The 13,346-nt window shown below is 43.3% G+C and overlaps 1 protein-coding gene and 2 non-coding genes across 3 annotated transcripts; 2 read left to right on the top strand and 1 right to left on the bottom strand.

The window, feature by feature from the left end:
- The first annotated feature begins 1,429 nt into the window (after positions 1-1,429).
- On the top strand, positions 1,430-1,545 carry LOC114784999 (U5 spliceosomal RNA). The gene has a single exon (XR_003748985.1). It is a non-coding gene; the product is annotated as a U5 spliceosomal RNA (small nuclear RNA).
- Positions 1,546-3,526: 1,981 nt separating this feature from the next.
- On the top strand, positions 3,527-3,642 carry LOC114784998 (U5 spliceosomal RNA). Its single transcript, XR_003748984.1, has one exon. It is a non-coding gene; the product is annotated as a U5 spliceosomal RNA (small nuclear RNA).
- A 5,458-nt stretch (positions 3,643-9,100) lies between these two features.
- Positions 9,101-12,768, bottom strand: LOC114784484 (fructose-bisphosphate aldolase A). The gene is made up of 7 exons (XM_028969923.1): positions 12,617-12,768; positions 11,470-11,588; positions 10,857-11,123; positions 10,605-10,765; positions 10,213-10,471; positions 9,917-10,116; positions 9,101-9,516 (listed from the first exon to the last, which is right to left on the bottom strand). Exons 2-7 carry the CDS (start codon positions 11,579-11,581, stop codon positions 9,421-9,423), a joined length of 1,095 nt encoding a protein of 364 aa, XP_028825756.1. The 5' UTR covers positions 11,582-11,588; positions 12,617-12,768; the 3' UTR covers positions 9,101-9,420.
- Between the last annotated feature and the right edge of the window lie 578 nt (positions 12,769-13,346).

Below are 13,346 nucleotides of genomic sequence, written 5' to 3'. Positions count from 1 at the left end.
AGTGGTTAAGATCTCATACTGTAGCAGAGTTAGTCGCGCGTCAGCCAACAGCGCCCCCTTGAGTAAATTTTTTCAACTGCACTGTTTTTTTTTTTTACGGAGCAGAATTCTCAAAGTAATTGTGCGTCAGGTGATCGAAGTCTACATTTAACAGTTATATTTATTATTAGGGGTGCACCGATACCACTTTATTGGAAAACGAGTACGAGTACTTGGATTTCAACACTCGCCGAAACCGAGTACTTAATAAAAACATGATTTACATTTACAGGTAACAGCTTTAGTCATATAATTTAACATGAAAAAAACAAACAAGGGACTAGTTTGGAATTAAGAACATTTATTTAAAATGAAAAGCGTGTTGTATGCAACATATTACAGAATAAATAATTATACCAAATTTAAAAAATGTAATGTAACTCTCATCTATCCACTGGGAGTTTAGGCTAATTAGCGACACGGGGCTAACACTGCAGAGGAGGCTTGCAGTAGGCTGTGGATGTGTTTTTTTCACGGAGTCGTGTAGTTTAGGCAACTCATGTAGCGGCGGCTTGGGACATCATATCTGGGCTCCAGAACACGCAGGGATCCCACATTTTCTACCTCCGAGAGTGGCAGGTCACTCAATGCAATGTACTCGATCATTCCCGGGGTTGTTTTCACAGCACGTGGGTTGTCTCTTGACATTTTGCTGAGATTGCTGCAGCGTGGGTTGTGTTGGTTTTTATAAGCGTGGGTAAACTCTTTGTACTCGTTGTCGTGTTGGGATGTTAGGTGCTAGATTAAATTACTTGTGTTAAATGCGCTACCTTTTGAGCCTCCTCTGGACAATTTCGCTGAGCACAATTTGCAGTCCGCCTTTGGTTTGTCGTCTTCATTCGTTTTGAAATAGTTCCACACGGCTGACATGTCTCGCCTCGCCTTCTCCCCGCTGAGCTGGGGGCGGGGTCAGGGGGCGGGCACTCGGCGCCTGTGATTAACCCCTTACACGCCGCTCAAACGTAGACATTTTTTAGACCGTGGTATAGGTCCCCGGTCTCGGGGGACTTTTAACGAGTACGAGTACTTTAGAAAATGTGGTATCGAGGCCGATACCAGATACCGGTGTCGGTGCATCCCTATGTATTATATATATCAATTGTTTACGTCGCCGCGTGCAGTCGTTGCGTTTAATCCACGACAAGCAAACCGGATCGCGGCAGTTGTCCGTATCCCATCATGCTTTGCGCTTATTTCTTTATCTTGCGATTTGGTTCGGTACCGAAGCCTTTATTTTCAGCACACTTGTACACTGCGTGGCTTCACGTGGCGGATTTTATTCAAGCCGATATGACATGTAAATGTTCAGCGTGTGGTAACCTGGACCGACCGTCCTGGTGACCCCCGGTTCTCTTGGTGACTTGGTGCCACGAACCCACAATTACTCAGTACACTCATGGTTCTCTTCATCTCGTATAAATCTTTCGCCTTTTACTAAAGATTTCCGTGGGGAGGATCACTATGAGTTCAAACTAATTTTTTGTCGCCCTGCTTCATAGCGGGGCTCTATAAACTTGTATAAAAGCAACAGATCACTTAAAATATACTATCACTTATACAACCCAATAGCATTCTAACTATGACCCCAGCTCATATCCACGTTAAAACCTGGAGCTTATCTGTGCATGATAGGCTTTTTATAGAGCCGGCTCTTCAGATATTTTGGGTGCACAATTTGCACCACTTTTCCTCACCCGTCCACATACAGAGCTCGAACATACACAACTTTAAAAAAAATGTCTACATACACTCACGTCTACATACAAAGCTTTTACATACACCATTTTCCCTCACGCATCTACATACAAAATTAGAACATACACCATTTTTCCTCATGCATTTACATACAAAAATCGCACATACACCACTTTTCCTCACTCGTCTACATACAAAATTTGAACATACACCACTTTTCCTCAAGTGTCTACATACAAAATTTGAACTAACACCATTTCCCCTCACGCATCTATATACAAGATTCGAACATACATCACTTTTCCTCACACGTCTACATACAAAGCTTGCACATACACCAATTTCCCTCACCTGTCTACATACAAATTCGAACATACACCACTTTTCCTCACCCGACTAAATACAAAATTCGAACATACACTACTTTTTCTCAGGTGTCTATATACAAAGCTCAAACATGCACCACTTTTCCTCACTCGTCTACATTTAAAATTCGAACATACACCACTTTTCCTCACTCGTCTCCATAAAAAGCTCGCACATACACCACTTTTTCTCAGACGTCTACATACAAAGTATACAAAAATGTAATGAAAAAAACAAGAAACTATTTGAATGTGTGCGCGACAGTATTATGTGTGTGAGGAAAAAGTGGCGAATGCACTGCTAATATTATAAAGGTCGCACATGCACTATTTTTCCTCATACATCTACATACAAAATTTGAACACACACCACTTTTCCTCACTCGTCTACATACAAAGCTCGCACATTCGCCATTTTCCCTCATGCATCTACATACAATATTGGAACATACACCACTTTTACTCACTCGTCTACATTTAAAATTCGAACATACACCATTTTTCCTCACACGTCTCCATAAAAAGCTCGCACACACACTCAGGCGTCTACATACAAATGTATACAAAATGTAATGTGCGATGTGCACAAGAAACTATTTGAATGTGTGGAAAAAGTGGCGAATGTACTGCTAATATTATAATGAGGACCGTGCAGTGAGCCTTGCCAATAGCCGGCTAGACCACATAGTCCAGAGCTGTGGTCCCGTGGGCGGGTGTCCAGATAACAGCACGCATCATTAGTGCCGCAGAATTTCGCTACTTCATGTTTTTTTTTTTAAAAAAAGCGCTTAAGATCTCATACTGTTGCAGATTTAGTCGCGCGTCCGCCAACGGCGCCCCCCTGAGTGCGTTTTTCCAACTGCGCTGTTGTTGTTTTTTTTATCGGAACGAATTCTCAAAGTAATTGTGCGTCAGGTGATTGATCGAGGTCTATATTTAACAGTTATATTTATATATATAAGTTGTTTACGTCGCCGCCTGCAGTCTTTGCGTTTAATCCACGAAAAGCGGCAGTTGTCCGTATCCCATCATGCCTTGCGCTTATTTCTTTTTTTTCTTTCCATTTGGTTATTTGAAGCCTTTATTTTTACCACAACTGGACGCTACTCGGCGGATTTTATACAAGCCGATATAACACGTAGGGTGGTTTTAGCCTAGTGGGGAACACACTCGCCGATGAACCAGACGACCCAGGTTCAAATCCCACTTACTACCATTGTGTCCCTGAGCAAGACACTTAACCCTAAGTTGTTTCAGAGGGGGACAGTCCCTGTAACTACTGATTTTAATTCGCTATGGGTAAGGGCGTCTGATAAATGCTGTAAATGTACAAAAGTAATGTTCAGTGTGTGGTGACCTGGACCGACCGTCCTGGTGACCGCCGGTTCTCTTGGTGACGTGGTGACACGAACCCACGTTCACTCAGTACACTCATGGTTCTCTTCATCTCGTATAAATCTTTCGCCTTTTACTAAAGATTTCCGTGGAGAGGATCACTATGAGTTCAAACTAATTTTTTGTTGCCCTGCTTAGTAGCGGGGCTCCATTAACTGGTAATAAAATAAGAATTCTACGTTCACAAGCGTTCCTGTTATGAACAACACAGAACGCCTGATTCTCACGTATCATCATCTCTCTTATCAAACAGGCTGAACAAATTGATTACATTTTCTGTCATTGATGGGAATTGTGGCTTTTTGAGAGACTTCCTTATGGTTCCCAAGTAGCTCTTCAGACTTTTGGGGGCTTAAATGAATTTATAAAATTATAAGTGAAATGAATGACTAATTTACTTTACATCAAATGCTTATTAATTACATGGCCAGTAACATGATAAAGAATAATACATCTTAAGGTAAAAAAACAAAAACATCTCAATTTGAGATGCTCACCAAGGGTGATGGTTAAAAGCAGAGGACACATATCGTTGTGTCACCGTGTGCTGTGCTGCAGTGTTTCACAATCACTTCACTTTTCCTTACACATCTACATACAAAACTTTTTCTTTGTGCACTTAGTTATGACTTTGGCCACGATATGTCATCATGCTGGAAGAGATATTGTTCTTCACCAAGCCGTTTTCGGGTGGCTGGGAGGAGTTGTTGTGGGAGAATGTTTTGGTACCGTTCTTTATTCATTGCAAAATCATTTTTCCAGATGCTCTCACACCTGCTGCTATTCCTGAGGAAGCTCTGCACTGGTGGCACCCCGATCCTGCAGCTGAATCATCTTTAGGGGACGGTCCTGGCGCTTGCTGGACTTTCTTGGTCGCCTTCTGAAGCCTTCTTCACAACACTTGAACCACTCTCATTGAAGTTTTTGATGATCCAATAAATGGTTGATTTAGGTGCAATTTTAAGATTAACTTAATTTTCATGGCAAAGAGGAACTTTGCAATTCGCCTGATCACTCTTCATAACATTCTGGAACATACACCATGCAAATTGCCATAATGACAACGGAAAACCTCAAAACCTTTAGTCTTGAGTGTAGAATAGGTGCTATGTTGTTAGAATAATTGTGTAAGTTTATAGCCACTGTTAAACAATGTTATAATGGAACCCTTCACTTACGAAGGGTTCAGTCAGAACAGGATGCTGTTGGAGGGTTAGGTCCACAGCGGTTGTTTCCTCAGGCCACTTCCTTTTTTGCAAAGTTAGATTTAATCATCTAATCAAACAGCATGTTGTTTAAAAAAAACCCCAATGGCCAACCAGAATTTGCATCTCTCTGTGGGCAGCGAGTCATCTGAGGTGATACTGATCTAGAAAGATATTCAGTTGTATGTGTTCGTCACATTTAAACTTTTGTGCTTGAGGTAAATGAAATGAATTGCTGTAAATGTATTATTTCTGGAAGTCACTTAAAGTAATAATACATTTCACAAGTAAACAAAGCAATTTTCTATCCATTGACTTTATAAACTGACATTTACATTTAACATTTATGGCATTTATCAGACACCCTTATCCAGAGTTACAGAGACAGTCACACTGGAGACACTCAGGGTTAAGTGTACACAATGGTACTACGTGGGTTTTAAACTTGTGACTTTGTGGCCGTCTGGTTCATAGGCGAGTGTTTTACCCACTAGGCTACTACCACGTTTCAAAAATCCTGCTTAACTTTAAACAAGAAAACCTTGTACATTTGTAAAAGCGAGCAGAGTTTCGTTAGATCTGAACTGGTTTAATTTTATTAAATGAGCGGAGAAATAAACATTGACAGATGTGGCAAATACTGTAAATCGATAACATCATGAGCGCTGACAGGCAGTGAGCTTGTTATAATGTCACATGGTGGTGGGTGGGATATATCCAGTGGCAAGTGAACATTTTGTTCTTTGAATTTGATGTGTTGAGAGCAGAAAAGTGAAAGTAGAAGAATTGGAGCGACTCTCACAAGTGACTAAATTGTGATGGCTAGACAGCTGGGGCTCATAGTATCTCCAAATCTGGAGCTCCTGTTAGATGCTCCCAGTCTGCAGTGATCAGGACCACCCCAAAGCGCTCCAAAGGCAGGCTGGCTCATGTTGTCTTAGTTCTGATGCCAGGACACACTGTGTTTGGTCAGTTAGTTGTGGGTCTGTGTAGCTACCGAACCACAGCAGAGCTGCAGGGTAGTCATACTGACCCATGTCCACCATAAAAAGCTTCTAGAGTTGACACTGGTCCACAGAGCAATGGAATCTCGTTTTCTTTAACATCATTACAAAGTTTCAAAACATATTGTTATGCGTGAAGCAACATAAGCTTATAGAATCACAAAGAAAAAAAATATAAATTTGGGGCAGTGGTGGCCTAGCGGTTAGGGAAGCGGCCCCGTAATCAGAAGGTTGCCGGTTTGAATCCCGGTCCGCCAAGGTGCCACTGAGCAAAGCACCGTCTCCACACACTGCTCACGGGGCGCCTGTCATGGCTGCCCACTGCACACCAAGAGTGATGGATTAAAAGCAGAGGACCCATTTTTTTGTGTCACCGTGTGCTGTGCTGCAGTGTTTCACTTCATTTTCACTTCACTTTTCCTTACACATCTACATACAAAACTTGCATATGCTGGACCACTCTTTCTGGCGCACTTAGTTATGACTTTGGCCACGGTATGCCATCATGCTGGAAGAGATATTGTTCTTCACCAAACCTTTTTCGGGTGGCTGGGAGGAGTTGTTGTGGGAGAATGTTTTGGCACCGTTCTTTATTCATTGCAAAATCATTTTTCCAGATGCACTCACACCTGCTGCTATTCCTGAGGAAGCTCTGCACTGGTGGCACCCCGATCCTGCAGCTGAATCATCTTTAGGAGACGGTCCTGGCGCTTGCTGGACTTTCTTGGTCGCCTTCTGAAGCCTTCTTCACAACACTTGAACCACTCTCATTGAAGTTTTTGATGATCCATTAAATGGTTGATTTAGGTGCAATCTTAGGATTAAGTTAATTTTCATGGCAAAGAGGAACTTTGCAATTCGCCTGATCACTCTTCATAACATTCTGGAACATACACCATGCAAATTGCCATAATGACAACGGAAAACCTCAAAACCTTTAGTCTTGAGTGTAGAATTGGTGTTATGTTGTTAGAATAATTGTGTAAGTTTATAGCCACTGTTAAACAATGTTATAATGGAACCCTTCACTTAGGAACGGTTCGGTCAGAACAGAATGCTGTTGGAGGGTTAGGTCCACAGCGGTTGTTTCCTCAGGCCACTTCTTTTTTTTTTGCAAAGTTTGGCTGATTTAATCATCTAATCGGACAGCACGTTGTTTAAAAAAAAACCAATGGCCAACATCTCTGTGTGGGCAGTGAGTCATCTGAGGTGATACTGATCTAGACAAATATTCAGTTGTATGTGTTGGTCTTGAGGTCACACACAGTAATAATACATTTCTCAAGTAAGCAAAGCAGTTTTCTATCCATTGACTTCATAAACTGACATTTACATTTAACATTTATGGCATTTATCAGACACCCTTATCCAGAGTGACTTACAATCAGTAGTTACAGGGACAGTAACGCTGGAGACAATCAGGTACACAATGGGAGTACATGGGTTTTAAACTTGTGACTTTGTGGCCGTCTGGTTCATAGGCAAGTGTTTTACCCACGTTTACAAAATCCTGCTTAACTTAAAGTTTCGTTAGATCTGAACTGGTTTAATTTTATTAAATGAGCGGAGAAATAAACATTGACAGATGTGGCAAATACTGTAAATCGATAACATCATGACCGCTGACAGGCAGTGAGCTTGTTATAATGTCACATGGTGGTGGGTGGGATATATCCAGTGGCAAGTGAACATTTTGTTCTTTGAATTTGATGTGTTGGAAGCAGAAAAGTGAAAGTAGAAGAATTGGAGTGGCTCTCACAAGTGAGAGCCTAAATTGTGATGGCTAGACAGCTGGCTCATAGTATCTCCAAATCTGGAGCTCCTGTTAGATGCTCCCAGTCTGCAGTGATCAAGACCACCCCAAAGCGCTCAAAGGCAGGCTGGCTCATGTTGTCTTAGTTCTGATGCTAGGACACACTGTGTTTGGTCAGTTAGTTGTGGGTCTGTGTAGCTACCGAACCACAGCAGAGCTGCAGGGTAGTCATACTGACCCATGTCCACCATAAAAAGCTTCTAGAGTTGACACTGGTCCACAGAGCAATGGAATCTCGTTTTCTTTTACATCATGTGGATGGTTGTGTGTGTCACTTGGGTAGACATGGTAACAGGATGCACTCTGGGAAGAAGGCAAGCTTCGTCTTGTGTTCTGCTGGGAAACCCTTGAGATCCTATGTTCACAAGAATGTTAATGCATTTACATTTACATTTATGGCATTTGGCGGACGCCCTTATCCAGAGCGACTTACAACGTGCTTTCAAGTTACCATCGATGAAGAGATCAATTCAGGTTCACTAGGACCCCAACTATGAATACAATCTTTTTATTCACTCTGTTGTAGATTCTGTACACAAGTTCGACAACAAGAAAGTTACAATTCAATCTAAATATTCTTTAAAGAGGAAGGTCTTGAGCTGTCGTTTGAAGGTGCTCAGTGACTGAGTTGTTCTGACCTCGAGGGGAAGTTCATTCCACCACCGAGGGGCCAAGACGGAGAAGAGTCTAGATGAATGTTTTCCTTTTACCTTCAGAGATGGAGGGACCAGGCGAGCAGTACTGGAGGTTCGGAGTAAACGAGGTGCAGTGCGGGGTGTAATAAGGGCTGTGAGGTAGGATGGTGCTACTCCATGTTTGGCTTTGTAGGCCAGCATCAGTATTTTGAACTTGATGCGTGCAGCAACCAGGAGCCAGTGGAGGGAACGTAGCAGAGGGGTGGTGTGGGAGATTTTGGGAAGGTTGAAGATCAGTCATGCTGCTGCATTTTGTATTAGTTGTAGAGGTCGGATGGTACATAGTGGTAGACCAGCTAGAAGGCACTTGCAGTAATCCAGTCTTGAGATTACTAGAGAACTGAACCAGTAGTTGGGTGGCCTGGGTTAATGTGATACGTTCCTGCTTCAACCGTTGTTGCTGACCAAGCACATCCATTCCCTGGCTGAACCCTTCCTTAGGATAACATACCTTGATAAACTGCAAAACTGGCTTAGGAATATTTTAAGGAACACAGCAAGTTTATGGTTTTTGGTTAGCACTACCTAGCAACTTGCAAGAAAATGTCAATTTTTTTTTCAAATAAAGCGAAGTGATTGTCTTTGTGAATCACAGCACATGGTGCACAGAACGAAATGTGTCTTCTGCATTTAACCATCACCCATGGTGAGCAGTGGGCAGCCATGACAGGCGCCGGGGAGCAGTGTGGGGGGATGGTGCTTTGCTCAGTGGCGCCTCGGTGACACCTTGGTGGTTTCGAAACAGCAACCTTCTGATTACGGGTCCATTTCCTTCCTAATGAACGCAAAATGTGTGACGTGTGTAAATTGTGTGATCTGATTGTATAAAGAGATATAATAATATATATGCTTGTAAAACGAATGGATTAAGGATATTCTAAATCTTCAGCAACACTGGAAGGTACAGACTTTATTCCATGTAAAATAGTAATCATTCCTGTTACAGACAAAAAAAACATCTGTCAACATATACAGTAATAGAAACTAGGTGTGGGAAAAATGGAATCGGGAATGGAGGCAGATCTTTGAAGGAGCTTCATTGTAAAGGTGTTAAAAGTATTTTTCTTCTCCAAAAGTTGTGTGTCTGTTTCTCTCTCTCTCCTGAGGTCATCGTGAAGCTCAGGGGAGGGTGCTGGGTGCTCATCAGACTACATAAGAAACATTTCTCTCTCTTTTTTTTTTGTTGACCTAAGGACAGGGTGTGAGGGTCTAATAGGCATGGTTGGCCACGAACAGAGACTCTCCTGCTGCTGCACCACCCTCTCCCTTGGAAGCATATTTGCCAATGGAGGCCTGGTTGTTGGCCTGTGAGACAAAGGCACACAAAACAGAGAGGTTAATCGAAAAAAACAATGTTCAGTGTTTTGGGTAAATCTCTTTGGTCAGCATTGGCCGTAATGGGCCATGGTGTTTTCATCTGTTCAGTGATAATTTTGACTTGTGTATTCTCCTATGCAATCTAGCTATTTAATTGTGAGTTGGAGTTCTTTTGGACTCTTCAGGCTGAACCTTCCAGATTGCCCTCCTATGAGCACAAGCCAAGTCATGCTCAACATTTATTACTTTCTTGCCTTACCTTGTTAAAGTTAATTAAGCCAGATTCCATGCAAATGCTACTTACCACCAACTAGAGTGACAACATTTAAATGTATAAATCCCACTTAAATTAAATAACATGAAGAAATGTTTTTGTTGGATCACTTACAAGAGCCCTCTTGATGAACTCCTCCTGACAGGCCTTGCCATTCTCCTTCTTGCCTGCCCAGGTTTTGAGTGCAGATGCTTGCAGGGCACGGCCATAGGAGAAGGTGAGGGCCCAGGGCCGGTGGAGTGGGCACTGATTCATGGCGTTCAGGTTCACAGAGGCTTCCTCCTCACTCTGGCCTCCTGAGAGGAAAGTGATGCCTGTGGTCGGAGAAGAGAAGAAGAGTGTGGATGGTGAGGATCCAGAAGGTTGGCATGTGTATCTAGGCGTGTCTTAATATGGTTCTGAACGCGTACCTGGCACTGCAGGAGGAACAGTGCGACGCAGAGCAGTGACGGTTGCCATAGCAATCTCCTGGGCAGTGTACTTGTGTGAGCAAGAGTGCCCGGCAGTCACCATGTTGGGTTTGAGCAGGGTGCCCTCCAGGTAGACGTGGTGGTCAGACAAGGCCTTGTACACGGCTGCCAGGACCTTCTCTGTAACGTACTGGCATCTCTTCAGGTCGTGGTCTCCATCAGGGAGGATCTCGGGTTCCACAATGGGCACAATGCCATGCTGAGAGCAAATATGAGGAGGGTTAAGACTCCACCATTCCACAAATTAATAATGATGAACGCCATTTAATCAACTACCAATGGGTTGAACATGCATTGAAATGCTCTATGTCAACGTGTCCGCCATCTCTCACCATCTGGCAGATGCTAGCATAGCGAGCCAGAACGTTGGCATTCTCAATGATGGCAAGACGTGAAGGGGTGGTGGGAGTGATCTTCAGTACACAACGCCACTTGGCAAAGTCAGCTCCATCCTTCTTATACTGGGCACAGCGCTCGTACAAGCCATCAAGACCTGAGGAGGAACCCCAAAAGAGGAAATGAAACAAATTAAAAATGGTTCTAACAAGAACCTCTACATGGTCATGAAACTTGAGGAGTGGTACCTTGAGTGGTGGTTTCTCCATTTGTACCAGCCAGTGGAACTACACCTTTGTCCACTTTGATGCCCACAACCATCCCTCTGTCCTTGATGACCTGAGGGAACAGTTTGCCATCATCTGTCTTCTGGTAGAGGGTCTCGTGGAAGAAGATGACTCCACCGACGCAGGGGTTAATACGGTCATCGGCGGTGAAAAGCAGCTGGCGGTACAGCCTCCTGTTCTCTTCTGTGTTCTCTGTGTTGATGCTCTGAAATCGTTTAGCAACACTTCCTGTATTAACCCAAAAAAAGAAGCGCACACAAAAAAATAATTATTATTCCACTATTGCAGCAGCCTGAGATTCTTGCAGGACATTATCCTGCAAGAAACGTGGATTTCAAAATCTTTCCGTCTTGAATAATGAATCGTTTTTTTCATCCAGACCACTTCTTGTTTTCAGCTCTCACATGCTTAAACTAAAAAAAGGAATCGTGTGTGTGTGTGTGTGTGTGTTCAGCATTTGGAAACAGGAAAAATCCCACATTCATTTCTTTCAAATGCGGTTCTGAGAGTTTTCGTATGGGTGTGGGTGTGGTATTGCGGTATTTGGTATGGGGTTTGGCCTGGGCACTGTCACCTGTGGACTCGTCAGCAGCAAGAATGCCCTTGCCGGGGGCGACGATTTTCTGAGCGATGTCGCTCAGCTCCTTTTTCTGCTCAGGTGTGAGGAAGGGATAGGCGTGAGGCATCTTTGCTCTAAAGAAACACAAAGGCAATGCAATTGGAGAGACCGTTGTGGCACCAAGTGATGTTCTGCTGGTGTTCGTGCATGCCTCGGGCTAAGCAAGACAGAGGAAGTCTTCAAGGGTGTTGCGAAACAAGTGGACGTATCAAATGATTCATTTGTTCTTCAACGGGAAGTTCTTTAATTAAGGAACTGCCATGAATACACTGATCTGAGCTTTCCTCGTCAGGTTTAGAGAATTTAAATCGTCATCGCTCTGTGTGTCATTTTAATCACGTCTTCCACGTGATCCCCTCCCTCTGTCTCTTTTTCTCACTAGTCCCCCCCGCCCCCCGCTGCCTAATCTCTACTCGTACCCAAAAGAATGAGCGGCATGCCCGCGACCTTTTCCTGTCCTCTGAACTTTTTAATGCTAGCACTTTGCGGTCCTCCATCTGTGCTGCTTTGTCACCTCCTTCATTCACTCTATCAATAGGTCACGCTAAATATAAAACACATCTGAGTGCCCGTCGTCTCAACAGGCCAGTGTAATGCAGGTCATTTTTTCCACCCTATAGCTTATGTTGCAAATTTGCTGTCAGGATTGCTCAGCACCAATAAAGCATGCACACACACACACACACACACACACACACACACAGACACACATATATATATAGCATATTGCATACAAATTGCTGTGTATAATATAAAAAATGTTGCTCGATAACCTGAGGCCTCCAAGAGTGGCCGCGTCAAATAAAACTGCTGCTGTTAAATGGCGGTTCAAACGTGTCACAGAGAAACTAATTTTCTTAGCGAGCGAGGAAGGAAGAGGTGCTGACACAACGTTCCAGGTGCCCAGTTTCTGCTTGGGTGCAGGCAACTTTCTTCAAAGCATTTTGCAAAGCACCATGCACCATGTTTTGTAAATGTGTTGTAAATGCTCCTAAAGTAAATGCAGTGTTAATTTGACCAAGATATATACATTTTAAGTCAATAAGTAAAAAAAAAAAAGGTGACTTTAATATACAAGTCAAATGAATTGATGTTTTGTTACCTTGCTGTATGAGAGGAGAGCTAGATGAATGGAGACCGAGAATGAGGGAGAGAAGAGAAGATCCGGGCAGAGCCTCCGACGCCCCACAGCCCCGCAGACCACCGTATTTATCCTGCATTGTGACCCCTCACATTTTAGCTGTTGTGCTAAAATTATCCCCCTCCTGCAACTGGAGAAGGGCGGTAACATTCCCCCCCATTCCCCGCACCCACCCCTGCAAAATGCCACCATCACCCATTCTCTGCACGTTCACAGGCATATAGATGTGCTAAAATCACACAGATCCAGGAAACTGAAAGAAACTGACGTAAATAAACCCGGCACCTGAGGTATTTTTAATTGAAGGGAAGTGAGCGACACTTTTTTTTACAGTTGTTAACAGTCTCTGAACTGCTTCTACCATGGTAAATGCAGACACACAGGACAGCCATGTGACAATATGCCAGCCCTGCTCTCCGAAATCCAATATGGTCACTCTAACTTGGTGTGCCGAACCTTGACCTTTCTGTAACCTTTCTTAGCCTTTACCTCGCAGGAGAAGGTTATATAGAAAAGGGATCATTTTGGGTTAGGGGGGGTGGAGCTTGCTCTTTTAGTGCGTGCACGTCTCAGCTTTGACATTTACTGGGGTGTCAGTGGGTTTCACATCGATTATATTGTGAGAGAGGGTGAAAATGGATCTTCATCTCACCACACAGTGTAAATACATTAAAAAGGTGCCTGTGACAAC

Source organism: Denticeps clupeoides, chromosome 2 (assembly GCF_900700375.1).
Source record: "Denticeps clupeoides chromosome 2, fDenClu1.1, whole genome shotgun sequence".
Lineage (NCBI taxonomy): Eukaryota > Metazoa > Chordata > Actinopteri > Clupeiformes > Denticipitidae > Denticeps > Denticeps clupeoides.
The sequence above is the reverse complement of the archived record's forward strand: the minus strand, read 5'-3'. Positions and strand labels throughout refer to the sequence as shown.